Consider the following 15,195-nt stretch of genomic DNA (forward strand, 5'->3'; position numbering starts at 1 on the left):
TATATATATATATATCCCTAAATACTGGAGCTATATGGTGAAATCTGTTAATCTGCTAATATATATATTTATATCCCTAAATACATCTCACATGCATGACAATAATCACAAAATGCAAAGAATGGAGTAGGCCAGAGCCGGCCTGAAACTCCTTCTACATGGATGCCAGTGTGGTCTGGAGAAGTTACGCAGTGAAACCCTCATTATGGGGAAGTAGTTGGTTGAGATTTACAACAGCCTGGAAAAACCCAGAATTTAGCTTTAATTGAGAACTTCAGAGAGAAGTCAGTAACTCGTTAAACCTCAAATCTTTTTTTTTCAACTTGAATCGGAACTAAAATTTGAGAGAGAGACTTAATTTTGTGCCCTTTCATTGATCAATAAACAAGAGTGAGAAGAGTTTACTCTCTACACTATTCCCCGCTCCCCGCCCTCATCCAACTTGCTTCTGCTGCTCAGATCCTTTGAGTAGGACCCAACAAGCCTTGATAGGAAGGTGATATGTTTAACCTCAGGAAAAAGGGAGGCGGGACACACATTCAGGACTGGAAAGGGCATTTGGCAGGTGTGGAGCAAAATTTCTTCTGAGACCCAGAACCTTTAGACAATAAGACAATACCACAGGCCAGGATGACTGGGGATTCAGAAAGGTGTATTTAGGAGGGTACAGCGTTAAGGCTTTTGATTAAAGTAGAGGGTGAATGTGTGTTAATATGTATATTGCATATATAATTAACATTCTCTAAGAGAAAAATACAAACAAAAAACAAGCAACAGCTCTCACTGCATAAATTAGCACTCTAAATCCAGGCGTTAATTAAACAAATGATATAATGATAGATAATTAAAGCACTAAGTTTTGTCTGGGAATCCTAAATAAACCCATTTCTTCGCAGTATGAGTGAACCTTCATTTCAAATGATTCCATTTTGTGAAGCAGCAAACTTTTAAAAAATAATTTTTTTTTTCAGAGACAAGGTATATTCTCTTTTTAATCTTAGGTCGTGCTAGCATCACAAAAGACATGTTTATTAAGAATCCCAGAATGTCCTTCTGAGGAGGATTTCAGAATTTTATGAAACTTCAAGGCAGATCATTCTCGCCATTGATACACAGAAGTCACATTACTTTCTTGCTCAAAAAAAACCCCACATATAACACCTGATTGCAATGCTACATTATGCTACCCTAAGGTTTCATTCAGATTTTATCTTCTGGATAATTGTTTCCAAAAAAAAAAAAAAAAGCATTTTCACTTGCATAGTCATTCCTATACTTTATAAACGCCTCTCACCTTAAACACATTCCGAACGACATCAATAAGAAAGAAGTTTGGTTTCTGGGAATTAAAGCTCACTGAGGATTTTAAACTTTCGCTGTAGCATCAAGACCCAAGCAAAGTGTGGCACTTGGGAACGGAATCCTCGGCGGCAGATCAACAAAGCTATTCAGACAGCCGCGTCCCCAAGCACGTCTGCTGCAGGCGGAGGCCAGGGGAGCCAGGAGCTCCCCTCGCGGTCACGCTTTAATGAATAAAACGGTCATCTCTTACCTTGTTGGAAGCCATCTCACTGACAGAGCGGTAGGTCTGGATGGTCTCTAGCTGGTCTAAGCACCAGTCCAGTTCCTCCAGCGTTTCCATTGCTAATTTTTGATAAGATTCTTCTGCAAACAAACACACAGACATGTAGTTAGGTTGGAGCGGCTGCAGGCTGTCCATAGCCGAGTCACCGCTGCCGCCGATGCCGCCGCTACTGAAGGTGGCCCCGTGCTCCTTCATTATTTGCGCGCCGACTCCTTCCTTCCAGCTCTCTCCACCAGGAGAGCAAATCACCGTGATGCTCGGGCCGAGACGCTGGTGCCAAGTTTTCACCCCCCGCCCCCAGGGCTGGATGAGGTGTCAGTGATCTACCAAGAAACTTCCTCTGAGGAAGAAGGCGGGGAACCGGCTCTTAAAAGCTCATCTGCATACATGAGTCCTAAAACTCAAGGCAGAAGCAGTCAGTTTTCTCAGGCTCTCTCTGCCTTAGTCATCCCGGGGCTCTTTAGGGTGCGTGATGTCATTTCGGAGTGTTTGCAGTCTAGGGGAGAAATGAGGAAAGCGTTCTCGCCTTTGGCTTTTCTTCTAAATGAAACATACAACCGAAAATCGGAGGGGGGAGGAGAGCTGACAGTTAAGTTGGAAGGCCTGGCAAGTCATTCATTCCGGGGAATGTGTAAATGTTGGAATAACTTTTAATTCAGCAAACTCTGACACACACCCCCACCCCCCATGCCACCCGTGAGAGAGGCAAGTCTCCCTTTTAAGTACAGGCAAAATCAAGTCTCCTTGATAAGACTTCAGCCTCAGAGAAAACTGTCTGAAGGTTTACGTGCGCCCATGTATTGGCCTGGGAGTCAGGCAGTTCTTGTTATACTAAACAAAGCTAAAACTTCTCTCCTGCAACTGCCAGGATCACAGGGAAATTCTGAACCGGACTTTCAGGTGGAGCCAGATGTGAACACTGCAGATTTTTTGATTAAAGGCTCGGATTTGTCACTGTAGGAATCTGGACTTTCTGTCAATATTTATCAGTGGTCCGTTCAAAAAATACTGCTTTTAAGATCGTATTTTTGCAGGATAATGAAGCTCTTTTTAAGGGTTCACCATATGTCATTCCATACACCAAAGTGTGAGCCTAAGCTAATATTAAGGTTATTGATTTAAGAACATTACATTAATAAACACTGAAATTAGCTTATAGATGCCAGCTAAAGATGCTACAGTTTCAAAAATTGGTCAGACTCTTCTCCATATCTGACTGATTTTGAGGGAACAATATGCATTCACCCTCCGGAGTTTTCTGGAATGCAAACACAAAGTAGACATTAATAAAATTAAAAATTTCACTCAAAAATTTATTTTAATTTATTTATTTAAATAATTTGGGGGGAGGGGGCCACACTCCTAGCTTATGGCAGTTCCAAGGCCAGGGATCGAACCTGCACCACAGCAGTGACCCAAGTCACTGCAGCGACAGTGCCAGGTCCTTAACCTGCTACACCCCAAGGGAACTCCTCACACAAAATTTGATTATAAAGGGGGAGTTCCCATTGTGGCTCAGCAGAAACCAACCCGACTTGTATCCATGAGGATGCAGGTTTGATTCCTGGCCTCACTCAGTGGGTTAAGGATCTGGCATAGTCAGCCTTGAGCTGTGGCGTAGGTCACAGATACAGCTTGGATCTGGCGTTGCTGTGGCTGTGGTGTAGGCTGGCAGCTGCAGCTCTGATTGGACCCCTGGCCTGGGAACTTCCATATGCTGCAGGTGCAGCCCTAAAAATGTGTGTATATATTTATATATTATTAAGGGAAGACTACACACATTCCTGTCATGTCTAGAATACAGTTTTCATATGTTCCTACAGAAATCCTAGGGAGACCACGTGGTTTTTTAAGTTATTTTTTGAATAATTTTGTGTGTGTGGCACTCAGACTTGAAATAGAAAAGGGAATAAACATAAGAGAGATTCCAAATGACTGGATCCACTTGATCCAGAGGCACATTTCAGAGAACAGGTGTTTTGTTTATCCCCCACAGTGCCTGCCCTTCCAGATAAATGGGATTAAAATTCAATATCCTGGCACAGTGGTTAATGAATCTGACTAGGGACCATGAGGTTGAGGGTTCGATCCCTGGCCTTGCTCAGTGGGTTAAGGATCTGACATTGCCATGAGCTGTGGTGTAGGTCGCGGACGCGGCTCAGATCCCATGTTGCTGTGGCTGTGGTGTAGGCCGGAGGCTACAACTCCGATTTGACCCCTGGCCTGGGAACCTCCATATGCAGCAGGTGTGGCCCTAGAAAAGACCAAAAAAAAAAAAAATTCAATATCTTGTATGTAATACTTAACCACAAAACCACTGGAGGTGACTTCCTCCATTTTTTTTTTCACACTCCTCTCAAATACACAGACAAGAGTTGAGATGTCTGTAGTAAAACTCATTTCAAGCCAGACTTGCACATACCTTCTTTCTTGCTCGGTTTTGCCCTGCTGCTTCAACGCAAAGAATTGCCTCGCTGACTCTTGAGTGTGTCTGAAACAGCCCTTAGCCTCTATTTCCTTCCGGAAGAGCACTTCTCCCAAGGAAGCTTTTCCAGAAGTGACACAACCCTGCCATTCTCCCCCGCTGGCCTCCCATAGAAGAAAAAGTCCCTCTAGTTCCCAAATACTCAGGCTTCACTCCCTTGGTGTCTTCCACATCGCCACCCACCTGAGGTTCTCAGTACTTAAGACCAGCCATTCACCAGGATAGTAGGGAATAAGCCGCCTGCTCAGAGCATTGTGAATTGACCAATATGCAAAATGACTTTTGGACCATATATCACAATTCTCCTTCAGGAAGAGGAAAAAGGGGACCTGATTTCCCCTCACAAAGGAAATACAGTAATTATAGCAGGGAAGCACTGAAGAAGGAGGAGAACACTTCAAGGATCCAACAATTCAGTGCCATCCCCCCAGCTCCTTCCTTGTCTATTACAGAGAAGGAGCACACGCATGCTCCTAGAGGTGGGACTTATCAGTGAGATGTCACCGACTGGCCAGTGGGATGTGGCGGGAACTTACTCCACTGCCCTTAGTCTGGTCAGCCCTAATAATTTTTAGATGAAAAGTTAATGTTGAAGTGAATGAGGATTTGGTCTGTCTTCAATTCTTAATCCACGGTCAAGACTTTCTGGTCTCACTTAAGCGCCTTCTTATCACAGTAACTAAGGCAGGAGGCACAGAGGTAGAGGGGGCTAAAGATGAGGCCATCCAACCCCAGCTACTTATGGGTACAGTCAAAGGAAAGGACCAGTGTAGCTTAGGACTAGCCTCTGCACCAGAACGCTGTAGCTCTAGCACCAGATCCTGTGCTTGGTATCTAGCAGATATTCAGTAAATACGCAGAGAAAGTGCTTGCCCACGCAGCCTGCAGAGTATCTAGGAGTTCCCTCTGTGATGCAAGGGGATTGGCAGCATCTTGGGAACACCGGAACATAGGTGTAATCCCCCACCTGGCACAGTGGGTTAAGGAACCCGTGTTGCCCTAGCTGTGGCTTAGGTTAAAACCGCGGCACCGCTTGGATCTGATCCCTGGCCCGGGAACTCCATATGCCGCAGGGCACAAAAAAAAAAAAAAAAAAAAAAAAAAGCAAACAAGTATCTAGAGGCTGATAGTACCTCTGTAGTATCTGTAGTACTGTGGAAAGTGCATCAGCTTTGCAGTAAGACTCATGCTTTTTTGACTTTGTCTTCTACCACTCACTGTGTGATATCCTGAACCTTGATTTCCTACTCAAAAAAGGATAGGAAGTTATCGCATAAAATTATAAAGAAATTAAAATGAGATAAAAGTATTTTGCCTGGCTGCTAGTTTTTAGTACACACAGGAGAATAATTTTAATGGTAATCAAAGTAACCTCCAAACGTGGTATGTGTTGTGGGGGAAGGAATAGGAAGGGAGATAGAAGAACTGCATATTCGACAAGGGGTTTAATAGTCAGGATCAGCCACCTAATTTGCAGGGGCCAAGTGCAAAATAAAATGCAGAGTCCCTTGTTCAAAAAGCAGAAAAAAGTGCTCTGAAAGGTAGTAAAATAGAAAGCTTTATCCTTTCTTCTCTCAAACTGTCATTGTGGTATTGTATTTTTTATTTTTTTTTAATTTTTTTGGGGGGATCAATTTATTTATTTATTTTTTAATTTATTTTTTAATTATTTCCCCCCAAATTTTTTTTTTTTGTATTTTAAAAATAAACCTGCTATTTTAAAATAGCTCTAGATTTACTGAAAAGTTGCAGCGATAACAGAGAGAGTTCCCATCTCCCCCACATCCAGGTCTCCCTGTTGTTAACACCTTATAATGGCACATTTGTCACAATTAATGAAGGACATGCAGAGGGATGCCAGGAGGAAAGTGCGGACCCTCATAGGACCCCAGAGGCCCTGCCTCCTAAGACTGAGGGCATATGCACAACTTACCAGCAGCTGCGGTGCCCCTACCTGCCAGTTTCGAAACTGATGTGCTGTCCCCTGGCCCCACACCCAGGGCAGGCTCTGGAAAAGTCAGAGATTTCCCTTCATAGGCTACCAATGGTCCAACCCACAGCAGAGAGGTGACAAAGAGTGCTGCCATCGCTGCACTGGGATGTGCTAGATACCTGGGTCAGGGGTGGACAGGAAGTGCACCTCCACCAAGACACGGCCTCTGTCTACCATGTAACATCCATGCCCCACCTGAGACGTTGCCAGGCACACACGCCTAACTCAGACGCTCTCTGCACCTGCACCCAGGCCCTGATGGGAGTGGATGGCAGCAGGGGTCACAGGCAGGCATAGGGAGAAGGATGCTGGATGAGCCCTGGGGTGCTAAGGATCAGGGAGACGGGTGGCTGAGGACATGACCAGGGGAGGCAGGCAGGTGACAGGAGATGGGAGAGTGCTTGAGCCAAGGCTCCAAGCCACGGGAGTATATGCTCCATTTTCCCATCAGACATACAAAACACAAGATCAAAGATAAAATCATTACGAGTTTCAAAACTGACTACGGCGCCCTTCTGAGTGAGGGGGCCCTGTGCAGCATCCGGACTCGCAGGCCCACAAAGCTGGTCCTATTGCTTTTCTTACAAAAAGAGGCTCCGAGAAGGGACAATGCTTAGCACCCCAGAAGCAAATCTCAAGAGGATAAGAGCCAGTAATGGGACTATGTATGGTCATGGGGTGGCTCTAGTTGTCAAGAATTTCCAGAAGGAAAAAGGAGCAGGGAGAACCTCCCCTCTGTTCTTCCCTTCTTTCCCTCTTTCACTTCAATAAGAGCAACAACGGAAGACTTCCTTCCTTCTGCCGGTCTGGTAAGTGTTGCGTTTGACCTTGAGAAACAGGAAGAGGAGCTGGGTGGATAATAAATATTAATCTGGTAATAATACACGGTATTCATATAGCTTCTTTCTCAAAGGAGCTCCAAGCACACTGCCATTAATCCTTGCAACATCTCCGTGCAATAAACACCCAAGAGGTATGATTATCTCTCATTCACCTTAAGGCAAAAGCTAAGTCTGAGGTTAAATTAATAGAACAAGATTCTGGGCAAAACCATATCTTGGTCAATGGAAGACAGGATTCACCTCAGGACTGAAAATGCAGGCATTCCTGAAACTGCTGCTTTTAAAGTGGCATCGAACCCTTAGGTCTTTTCTATTTAAAATTGTGTAACTGCTTTCCTAAATGTTGTCATTTCTTGACTCTCCTCTTCCCTTTTCTGATCCAGCTAACGCAGCCACTAGCACGATATTTACTGTGCAATATTTACTCAGAAAACCTGGCTTGGTTCTGGTCCCGCCTCTTGCTTCTGTGGGTAACCTCAGGCAAGTTACCTACATTTGCTGAGACTACACTTCTTTATCTTACAATGAACACAGGAAAAATGCTTACCCAGTTCTCCCAGGGGAGGTAGCATGGGAGAATACACACAAAACCAGAGCGCAAACTTTCAACACACATTCTGTCAATATCATATTTATTATTACAGATGGGATATGGGTGCCGTGTAGAAAATTAGAAAATTACAGAGAAGCAAAAACATCAAATGGATAAAAATATCACATTTTTACCAAGCAGAGATACCATTGGTAGTCCCCTTGTGCATATCCTTTCGTGTGTGTGTGTGTGTGTGTGTGTGTGTGTGTGTGTAATTAAAACAGATGACATGGTACAAACTGTGGAGTAACAATCTTTTTTTTTTTTTTTCAGTCAAGGATCTCCTCTCTTCTGCTTTGATACTTTTCCAGCTCAGCTAATACTTAGGCCATATTTCAAGAGTCCCCGTTTTTTCATGCACGTTCAATAGAACATGGGTGTCAGTAGAGGAGTGCTGGGCATGACAGACGCAGAGAGAGGTGACAGGAAAGGGCGATAAGAAACCTCAGCCTGGCCACAAAGGGCAAGCTGCTCAGAGCTAGAAAGCCTGGGAACGGATCTGAGCAGAGACGAAGTCAGTGGTCCAGCTGGTAACAGGCCTCAGGTGCCCTGAAAGTTGGCCCCACACTCTGCGTAGGAGAGCATCTTCTTATTCCTGCTCTCTGGGGGAGAAGGGGACAGAGGCCTTTACATACTTATATCATTTGACTCGGAAGCTCTCAGTATGAGGGTTTTTTATTTTATTTTATTTTACTTATTTATTTATTTTGCTTTTTAGGGCCGCACCCACGGCATATGAAAGTTCCCAGGCTAGGGGTCTAATCAGAGCTACCGCTTCCGTTTTATGCCACAGCTGCAGCAACGCAGGATCCGAGCTGCCTCTACGACCTACACCACAGCTCCCGGCAATGCCAGATCCTTAACCTACTGAGCGAGGGCAAGGATCGCACCTGCAACCTCATGGTTCCTGGTCGGATTCATTTCTGCTGCGCCACAATGGGAACTCCAAAGGGCTTCTTAATACAAGTGAGAAACCTGGGGCTCAGAGAGGTCCCAAATCCACATAATTAGCAAGTGAAAGCATCATGAGATACCTAAAATAAAAATATTTGCTATCAACTATACCTCAATGCAATTTTTCGTTGAGATAGGATTGAGACCTACAGAAAAAGCTGGGCATGTTTCATGTATTCAGCTGGATGAGGTTGAGGGTAAATACATAGCCGTGAGCCCATCACTGAAAATAATCACATAACCCTAAGCATCACTTCTAAATATTTTCTCCCTCCCTCTTTGTGTGTGTGTGTGTGTGTGTGTGTGTGTGTGTGTGTGTGCGTGTGCCTTAACAATTTTTTACATGTATTATACAGCCATGCTATATACACAGTGGGTCTAGGACTTATCCACCTTACGCATTTGAAACTTTTGACCAACACCTTCCCAATCCCCCTTCGCCCAGCTCCTGATACAAATACCACTCTACTCTCAGCTTCTATGAGTTTGAGTATTTTAGATTCCTGATACAAGGGATCATTCTAAATGCATTTTTTTTTTTTGTCTTTTTGCCATTTCTTGGGCCGCTCCCACGGCCTATGGAGGTTCCCAGGCTAGGGGTCCAATTGGAGCTGTAGCCACCGGCCTACACCACAGTCATAGCAATGCGGGATCCGAGCCGTGTCTGCAACCTACACCACAGCTCATGGCAATGCCAGATCCCTAACCCATTGAGCAAGGCCAGGGATCGAACCCGCAACCTCATGGTTCCTGGTCGGTTTCGTTAACCACTGAGCCACGACGGGAACTCCCTCTAAATGCACTTTTAACACAGCTCCGTAAGTATCAGAAACATATCTGTCAAGCTTCCCATTCATTCCACCCCAAGACAGTGCCCAGGAAGGAAGTATAAACAACCTTTGTTTACCTGCCTCACAGAATCAAACTGTCTTTTCATTCGAGAAGGTGGTTCTAGCTGCAAGGTTGTGCAGTGGTTAAATCCATCAGAATAATTGACACAGGCAGCAAGGGGATGAATCGCATGCATGTCAAGGTTGAGAAAAGGAAACCAGAGATTTAAAAGCACAGAAAAATATGATGTAATTTATATAAAGTTCAAAAGAGGCAAAAATGGGAGTTCTCTCTGTGGCCCAGTGGGTTAAGGATTGGTGTTGTCCCTGCGGGGGCTCTGGTTGCTGCTATGGTATGGGTTCAATCCCTGGCCCGGGAACTTCTACATGCTGCGGGTGTGGCCAAAGGAAAAAAAAAGAGGCAGAAGGAATGTCTGACTTTAGAAATCAAGATTGTGGAGTTCCCTTCGTGGCTCAGGGGTTAACGAATCCGACTAGCAGTGGGTTAAGGAGCCAGCGTTGCCATGAGCTGTGGTGTAGGTTGCAGACGTGGCTCGGATCTGGCATTGCTGTGACTCTGGCGTAGGCTGGAGGCTACAGCTCTGATTAGACCCCTAGCCTGGGAACCTTCATATGCCTCAGGTGTGGCCCTAAAAAGACAAAAACAAAAACAAAAACAAACCAAAAAACCCAATAAAGTCAAGACCATGGTTATCTTGGAGGGTTAAAGACAGGGAGAGGACTGGAGGTGAATTTCCATGGGGCTGGCAATGATCTTTTTCTTGGTCTGGGTATTGGTTACATAGGTGTGTTATGAAAATTCACTTAATTTCTACACCTGTGATTTGTGCACTTTTCTGTCTTTCTGATTTTCTGTGCACACTTTCCACATAGAGACCCCTCTAAAGAAAGCATACTTAAAAAACAGGAGCAGGATTTCTAAAAACATGCCTTGTATGTGAGATAATAAATGTTCCTCCTGTGTAAGAAAAACAAAAAAAAAAACCCCATGCTTTCTTTCCTTTCGTTGAACGATAGCGATGGGTATCATCAGTAAATTGCACACAGCTAAAAACCAAAAACCAAAAAGGAGGCTGGTTTTGCTATTGCATAAACCAGGATGCTCCTACTAACTCATGATTCAGTGGAACACGTCGGTGTCTGGCCCAGCTGTTTACAGATCCTGACTCTGCCATTCATTTACTAGCACTGTGACCTTAGACAAGGTCTAAGTCTGACTGTGTCTCTGTTTCTTTACCTGTAAAACAGGAAGATAGCCTAAACTACCTATGAGAATTAGGTGAAGCAAGACATGCCCAGGATTTGATACAGACCTTAGCACCTGTCAGGAACTTTTTCCTCCACCCCACCCCCAAACCCTCTCCCTGGTCTTGGCCATTTTCCTGAGGATAGATGGCCATATCTTTTGATCGCTGAGCTGGTAGAGTTTTGCTCTGGTCCTGGGGGGAGAGGGGGTGGGAGGTGAGGGTGGGGGTGGGAGGGTCATATGTAAGGTGGCAATGAAATCCTAAAGTGTCCTTTCAGCTGCGTGATTTCAGATAGGAAACTGCCTCTTGGTTAGGTTCGAGTTTGTTGGGTTCCACGTCTAAAATGTAGACCTGGCTTGATAGATCTTTCCGCTTTCACCCAGTTCTGACCAACACATCAGATCAGTGGACCCTCTCAGTGGAGAATTGTATAAGAAAGCTATCTGTTCATTCATTCACTCCACAAAAAACATGTTGAGTGTCTATTACATGCCAAGCCTGCTGCTGGGTGCTGGGGTCACAGCAGCAGAGAAGACACGGTCCATTGCACTGAACAATTACATTGGAAGCCACCTTCCCATCTCCATGACAGTCCGTGAAGCTGGGTGCCTTATCAGCTTGCTCCCCATCCCAGGCTTATACAGTGCCTTTGTGAAAATTAAAAAAAAAAAAAAAATGTGCTCTCTTTCTTGGCAGACATAACCCTTGGGCAGAAATCTTGGGAAGTGACGCATGGGCTGAATTTCAGCTCCCCAGCACCTGGCTGAGTACCTTTCATCAGAACCCAAACTACACAATGACCTTGTGCAATGGCCCGGGGGCACAGGGGTATGGGGGCAAGCTAGCAGGCAGCTTTCCCTGGCACAACTGGGAGTGCTCCGTGAGAGCAGGGCACAGAACGGGGTCACAGCAAAACCTGGACTTTTAACCTCAAAATAAAGTAAACCCTTGTTGTGAAAAGGAAAGCATCCCCAGACCTCACCTAACTCTTAATTTGCGAATATCATTAAATAACTGAGATATCGTTAAATAAGCCTCCATAAAAAAATGAAAAACTTTAATTTGGTAGGCCAATCATCATCTTTAAATAAAGCTTTTGTTTTTGTAAACAAAATTTCTACAGAAATAGCTCCATTGGGAAAAATATTAAAGGCATCCTTGATGCGGGACATTTAAAACAAAACAAAACACTGTTTTAATTCCAGGAAATGAGAAGTATATACGAATTGGATTGTCTACATTCAACTAATGACTAGCTTTTTCCACAAGCTTCTAATCCCGTCGATGTCCTTACCCGATGCTATGGGCCTTGAGATGAGCAGGCTTATTCCAGTCCCTGGTTCCACCTCACAGTACAATGAGTATTTGTTAAAAATGTAAAATTGGGGAGGTCCCGTCATGGCACAGCGGAAACGAATCCCTCTAGGAGCCATGAGGTTGCAAGTTCGATCCCTGGCCTTGCTCAGTGGGTTAAGGATCCGGCGTTGCCATGAGTTGTGGTGTAGGTTGCAGATGTGGCTTGGATCTGGCATTGCTGTGGCTGTGGCGTAGGCCGGTGGCTACAGCTCCGATTGGACCCCTATTCTGAGAACCTCCATACACCACGGGTGCGGCCCTAAAAGGACAAAAGACCAAAAAAAAAAAAAAAAAGTAAAATCATTTCACACAAGTGGAAATCAGCCTCTCTTTATTTAAAGGTGTTAGGTCAGGGCTATGAGCCTATTTCTTTAGTGATCTTGGTAATGATGTTTTCCCCTTACAGTTAGCAACAGCTTTTTTTTTTTTTTTTTCATTACAAGGTATTAAGTCGGAGGGTATAGATTTTCCTTTGATCACTACCTGGTAAATGAAATGCACCTGTGTTAGAGTGCAACATTTCCAGAAAGCTGTTGTTTTAACCTTGAGTAAAACATCCTTAGAACAAATCCCAGGAACTGACGAACACTCATAGACTCTGTAACACAGTCCTTCCAAAGGCCGTCTGTAAGCCCCAAGTGGCCTTTTTTAGGCAGGACTTTGTTAATGTGTCTTTATAAAGATGAGGAACTTTGCAATTGCACATGACAGGGATTTCATTCTGGGTGGATTCACGGAAGAAGAGGTTCACTGCCCTCAAGGGAAATAACAGTGAAAAGTAGGTCATTTTGATGCCGATCTCCTTAGCAAACGCCTCTAAGACTGCAAGTTAAAAAAAACCCTCCAATCACAACTAGCTTTTGTATATACAACTTGACAGTTTACCAGGCACTTTTGCTTGCAGATCTCATTTTTTCCTTGAAAAATAAACCTCATGAGATAGAAATTATTATTATTATGACATACATTTTCCATTATGCATGTGAGAAATTTGAAAATGATTTGCTCAAAATCATCTGATGAGAGAAGGAGAGAGGGAGAGAGAGAGGCAAAGAGAGAGAGAGATGAGAGATGGAGAGAAGGGAGGTAAAAGGTGGGAAGGGAGGAAGGGAGGAGGGGAGAAGAAGAACCAAGGTTCTCTAATTCGGACTTCCACGATTTTTTTGCTCAGCCATGGGGCCTGTTATAAACCAATGGTCCAACTTTCTCTTTCTTTCACCCAGGCAAGATTGGACGAGGAAAAACTATCTTTGCTGTTCCAGCCTCCTAGCCCTATTCCCTTTCAATGACCTTCCCCTTGCCAAACTCTGATCTCCAGAAGGGCTCTGACTTTGGCATATCCTTTTGGCATGTCTAATGAGAATCTGTACTCATTCAGTTAATAACACACACAACCAGTGTGAAAGGGTGCCCAAGGAACTTCATTATCCACCTGTGTTGGTGTTCAAGGGCAATGACATAAAGCAACCAGAGATGGAGGTCAGTGGGTGTCCAATTATTTTTTGAATACATTAAATATATACAAACTATATATATGAGGAACACAGAGTAGTGGTTAAAAGCTTGGTCTCTGGAATGAGACTGCCTGGGTTCACATGTCCATAGTCTAAACTTGGAGAAGTGACTTAACTTCTTTGTGCTTCAGTTTCCTCACCCGTGTAATGAGAATAATAATGATATCTATATAGTAGATTTTAGTATTTCATTAATAAATAAATGTAAAATGCTTAAGACAGTTCATGGTATAATAAGTACCAGATAAATATTGGCTTTTGTTTGTTGAATATGAGACAACAAAGCTTTATTTAATGAGACGATCTTTTTTTGAGCTCTTATTATGTTGGAGGCTCAGTATGAAAAGCCAAGTGTATAATGGTACGTTTTCTAGACATGGTTTTGCTCACTTGAAAAACCTATATTCTAGCAGGAAGAGACAAATAAGTAACAGGAACATATTTCCTTACAACTGGAAAAGGAGCTACTAAAAAACTGGGTGCCTTGAGAATTTGTAGCAGGGATAGCAAAGTCTGAGAAATGAGATGTGATAGTGAGTTCAGGGAAGGCCTACCTTGGAAAGTCATAAGATTTGATGGAATAAAAATTAGGGGCCAAGAGGGAGGAAAGCAATCTAGCAGGAAGAACATCAAGGGGCTCCAGGAATTGAGAGCGGTCCATGGGGCAGAGACACACCAGAGACAAAGACAGGTGGGAGAGAGAAGCTTAGATCCAGCCCTTCAGAGCCCTGGAAAGCCAAGGAGGGAGACTTGGAACGGCCTAGCCAAGTCTGCACTTAGAAAAGATCACTCTCCCTGCAATTTGGAGAATGAACTTGAAGGTGCGCATGGCTACGAGAAGGCTAGTTAAATAGTATTTAAAAGCTCAGGATCTGGAGGAAGCTCAAGATCTTGGAGGGAAATGAAGTACTCCCCATCAAAGGACTAAGCACAGGACCCAGCACCTAGTAAGCATTCATACCAGGTGCTAGTAGCATTATTATTTCTTTTATTGCCTTAACACATGCAGGAAATAGTGATGGCTACAATTGTGTTGTAGGAATGCAGATGGAGAGAGGTCACGGCATTCGAGATGTTTATGAGTTGAAACCCTCAGATGGTGGGTATTTGGTTGGTGACGGAAAGTCTCTGTCGCCTCACCTTTTTAGGTCAGAATGTGATGGCTGTCAGCGTGCCCTGGTTTCATTTCACTGGTACTAGTCCCACAAGAGTGCCATCAGAAATCAGAGACCGATGAATTAATTGATGGAAAGCAATAATTTACAGGGAGCTTCTCATGTCAACTGGTCATTGCGCGTTCCTCGACATGGGAGACCAAATTCTAATCATGAGATTGCTTGGCAAGCATGAAATCAGAGCTGGGCAGTTAGTTGGATGACTTAAATGTCTGCTCTTCTCAAGCTGCTACGCTTAGCTTTCCACTAGTGACAGTGACTATCATTGCTTCTGCTCAAGTGTTTCCATTGGCCTGAAGTGCCCTTTCCAACTTCGTCTACCTGGCCAACTCTTACTTATCTCTTAGGATTCAGCCTAGACTTAACTCCTCTGCAAAGCTTTCAAAATATTCTGAGGTTGGATTAAGCTCCCTTCCTCTCAGCTCCTGCAACAACCAGGTTTCGGCTTCTTATTTCCAACTGACCATGTCATTGGAATTCTTTCTCTCAGTTTATTTCACCCATGACTTCTTGAGAGCAGGGAATAGATCCTTTTGGCTGGTCTTTAATGCAGTGTAGTATCTATTACCTAGTAGGAGCTCAAAAAAATATTATTTACACT

The 15,195-nt window shown here is 44.0% G+C and overlaps 1 protein-coding gene across 11 annotated transcripts in view; it reads right to left on the reverse strand.

Annotated features, from left to right (window-relative positions):
- Positions 1-15,195, reverse strand: part of PDE4B (phosphodiesterase 4B) — a 552,462-nt gene that overhangs the window by 42,137 nt on the left and 495,130 nt on the right. For 9 of the 11 annotated variants that reach the window (XM_084957908.1, XM_084957915.1, NM_001130019.2 and 6 more), the window contains 1 exon segment: positions 1,553-1,665. In XM_084957908.1, the coding sequence (XP_084814034.1) occupies positions 1,553-1,665 (113 nt within the window). 11 annotated transcript variants of the gene reach the window in all.

The sequence above is a fragment of the Sus scrofa genome, chromosome 6, assembly GCF_054392235.1.
Source record: "Sus scrofa isolate SSC_HxYL_T2T_F1_AM1 chromosome 6, Sscrofa_HxYL_maternal_Yorkshire_Landrace_v2.0, whole genome shotgun sequence".
In the NCBI taxonomy this organism is placed as follows: Eukaryota; Metazoa; Chordata; class Mammalia; order Artiodactyla; family Suidae; genus Sus; species Sus scrofa.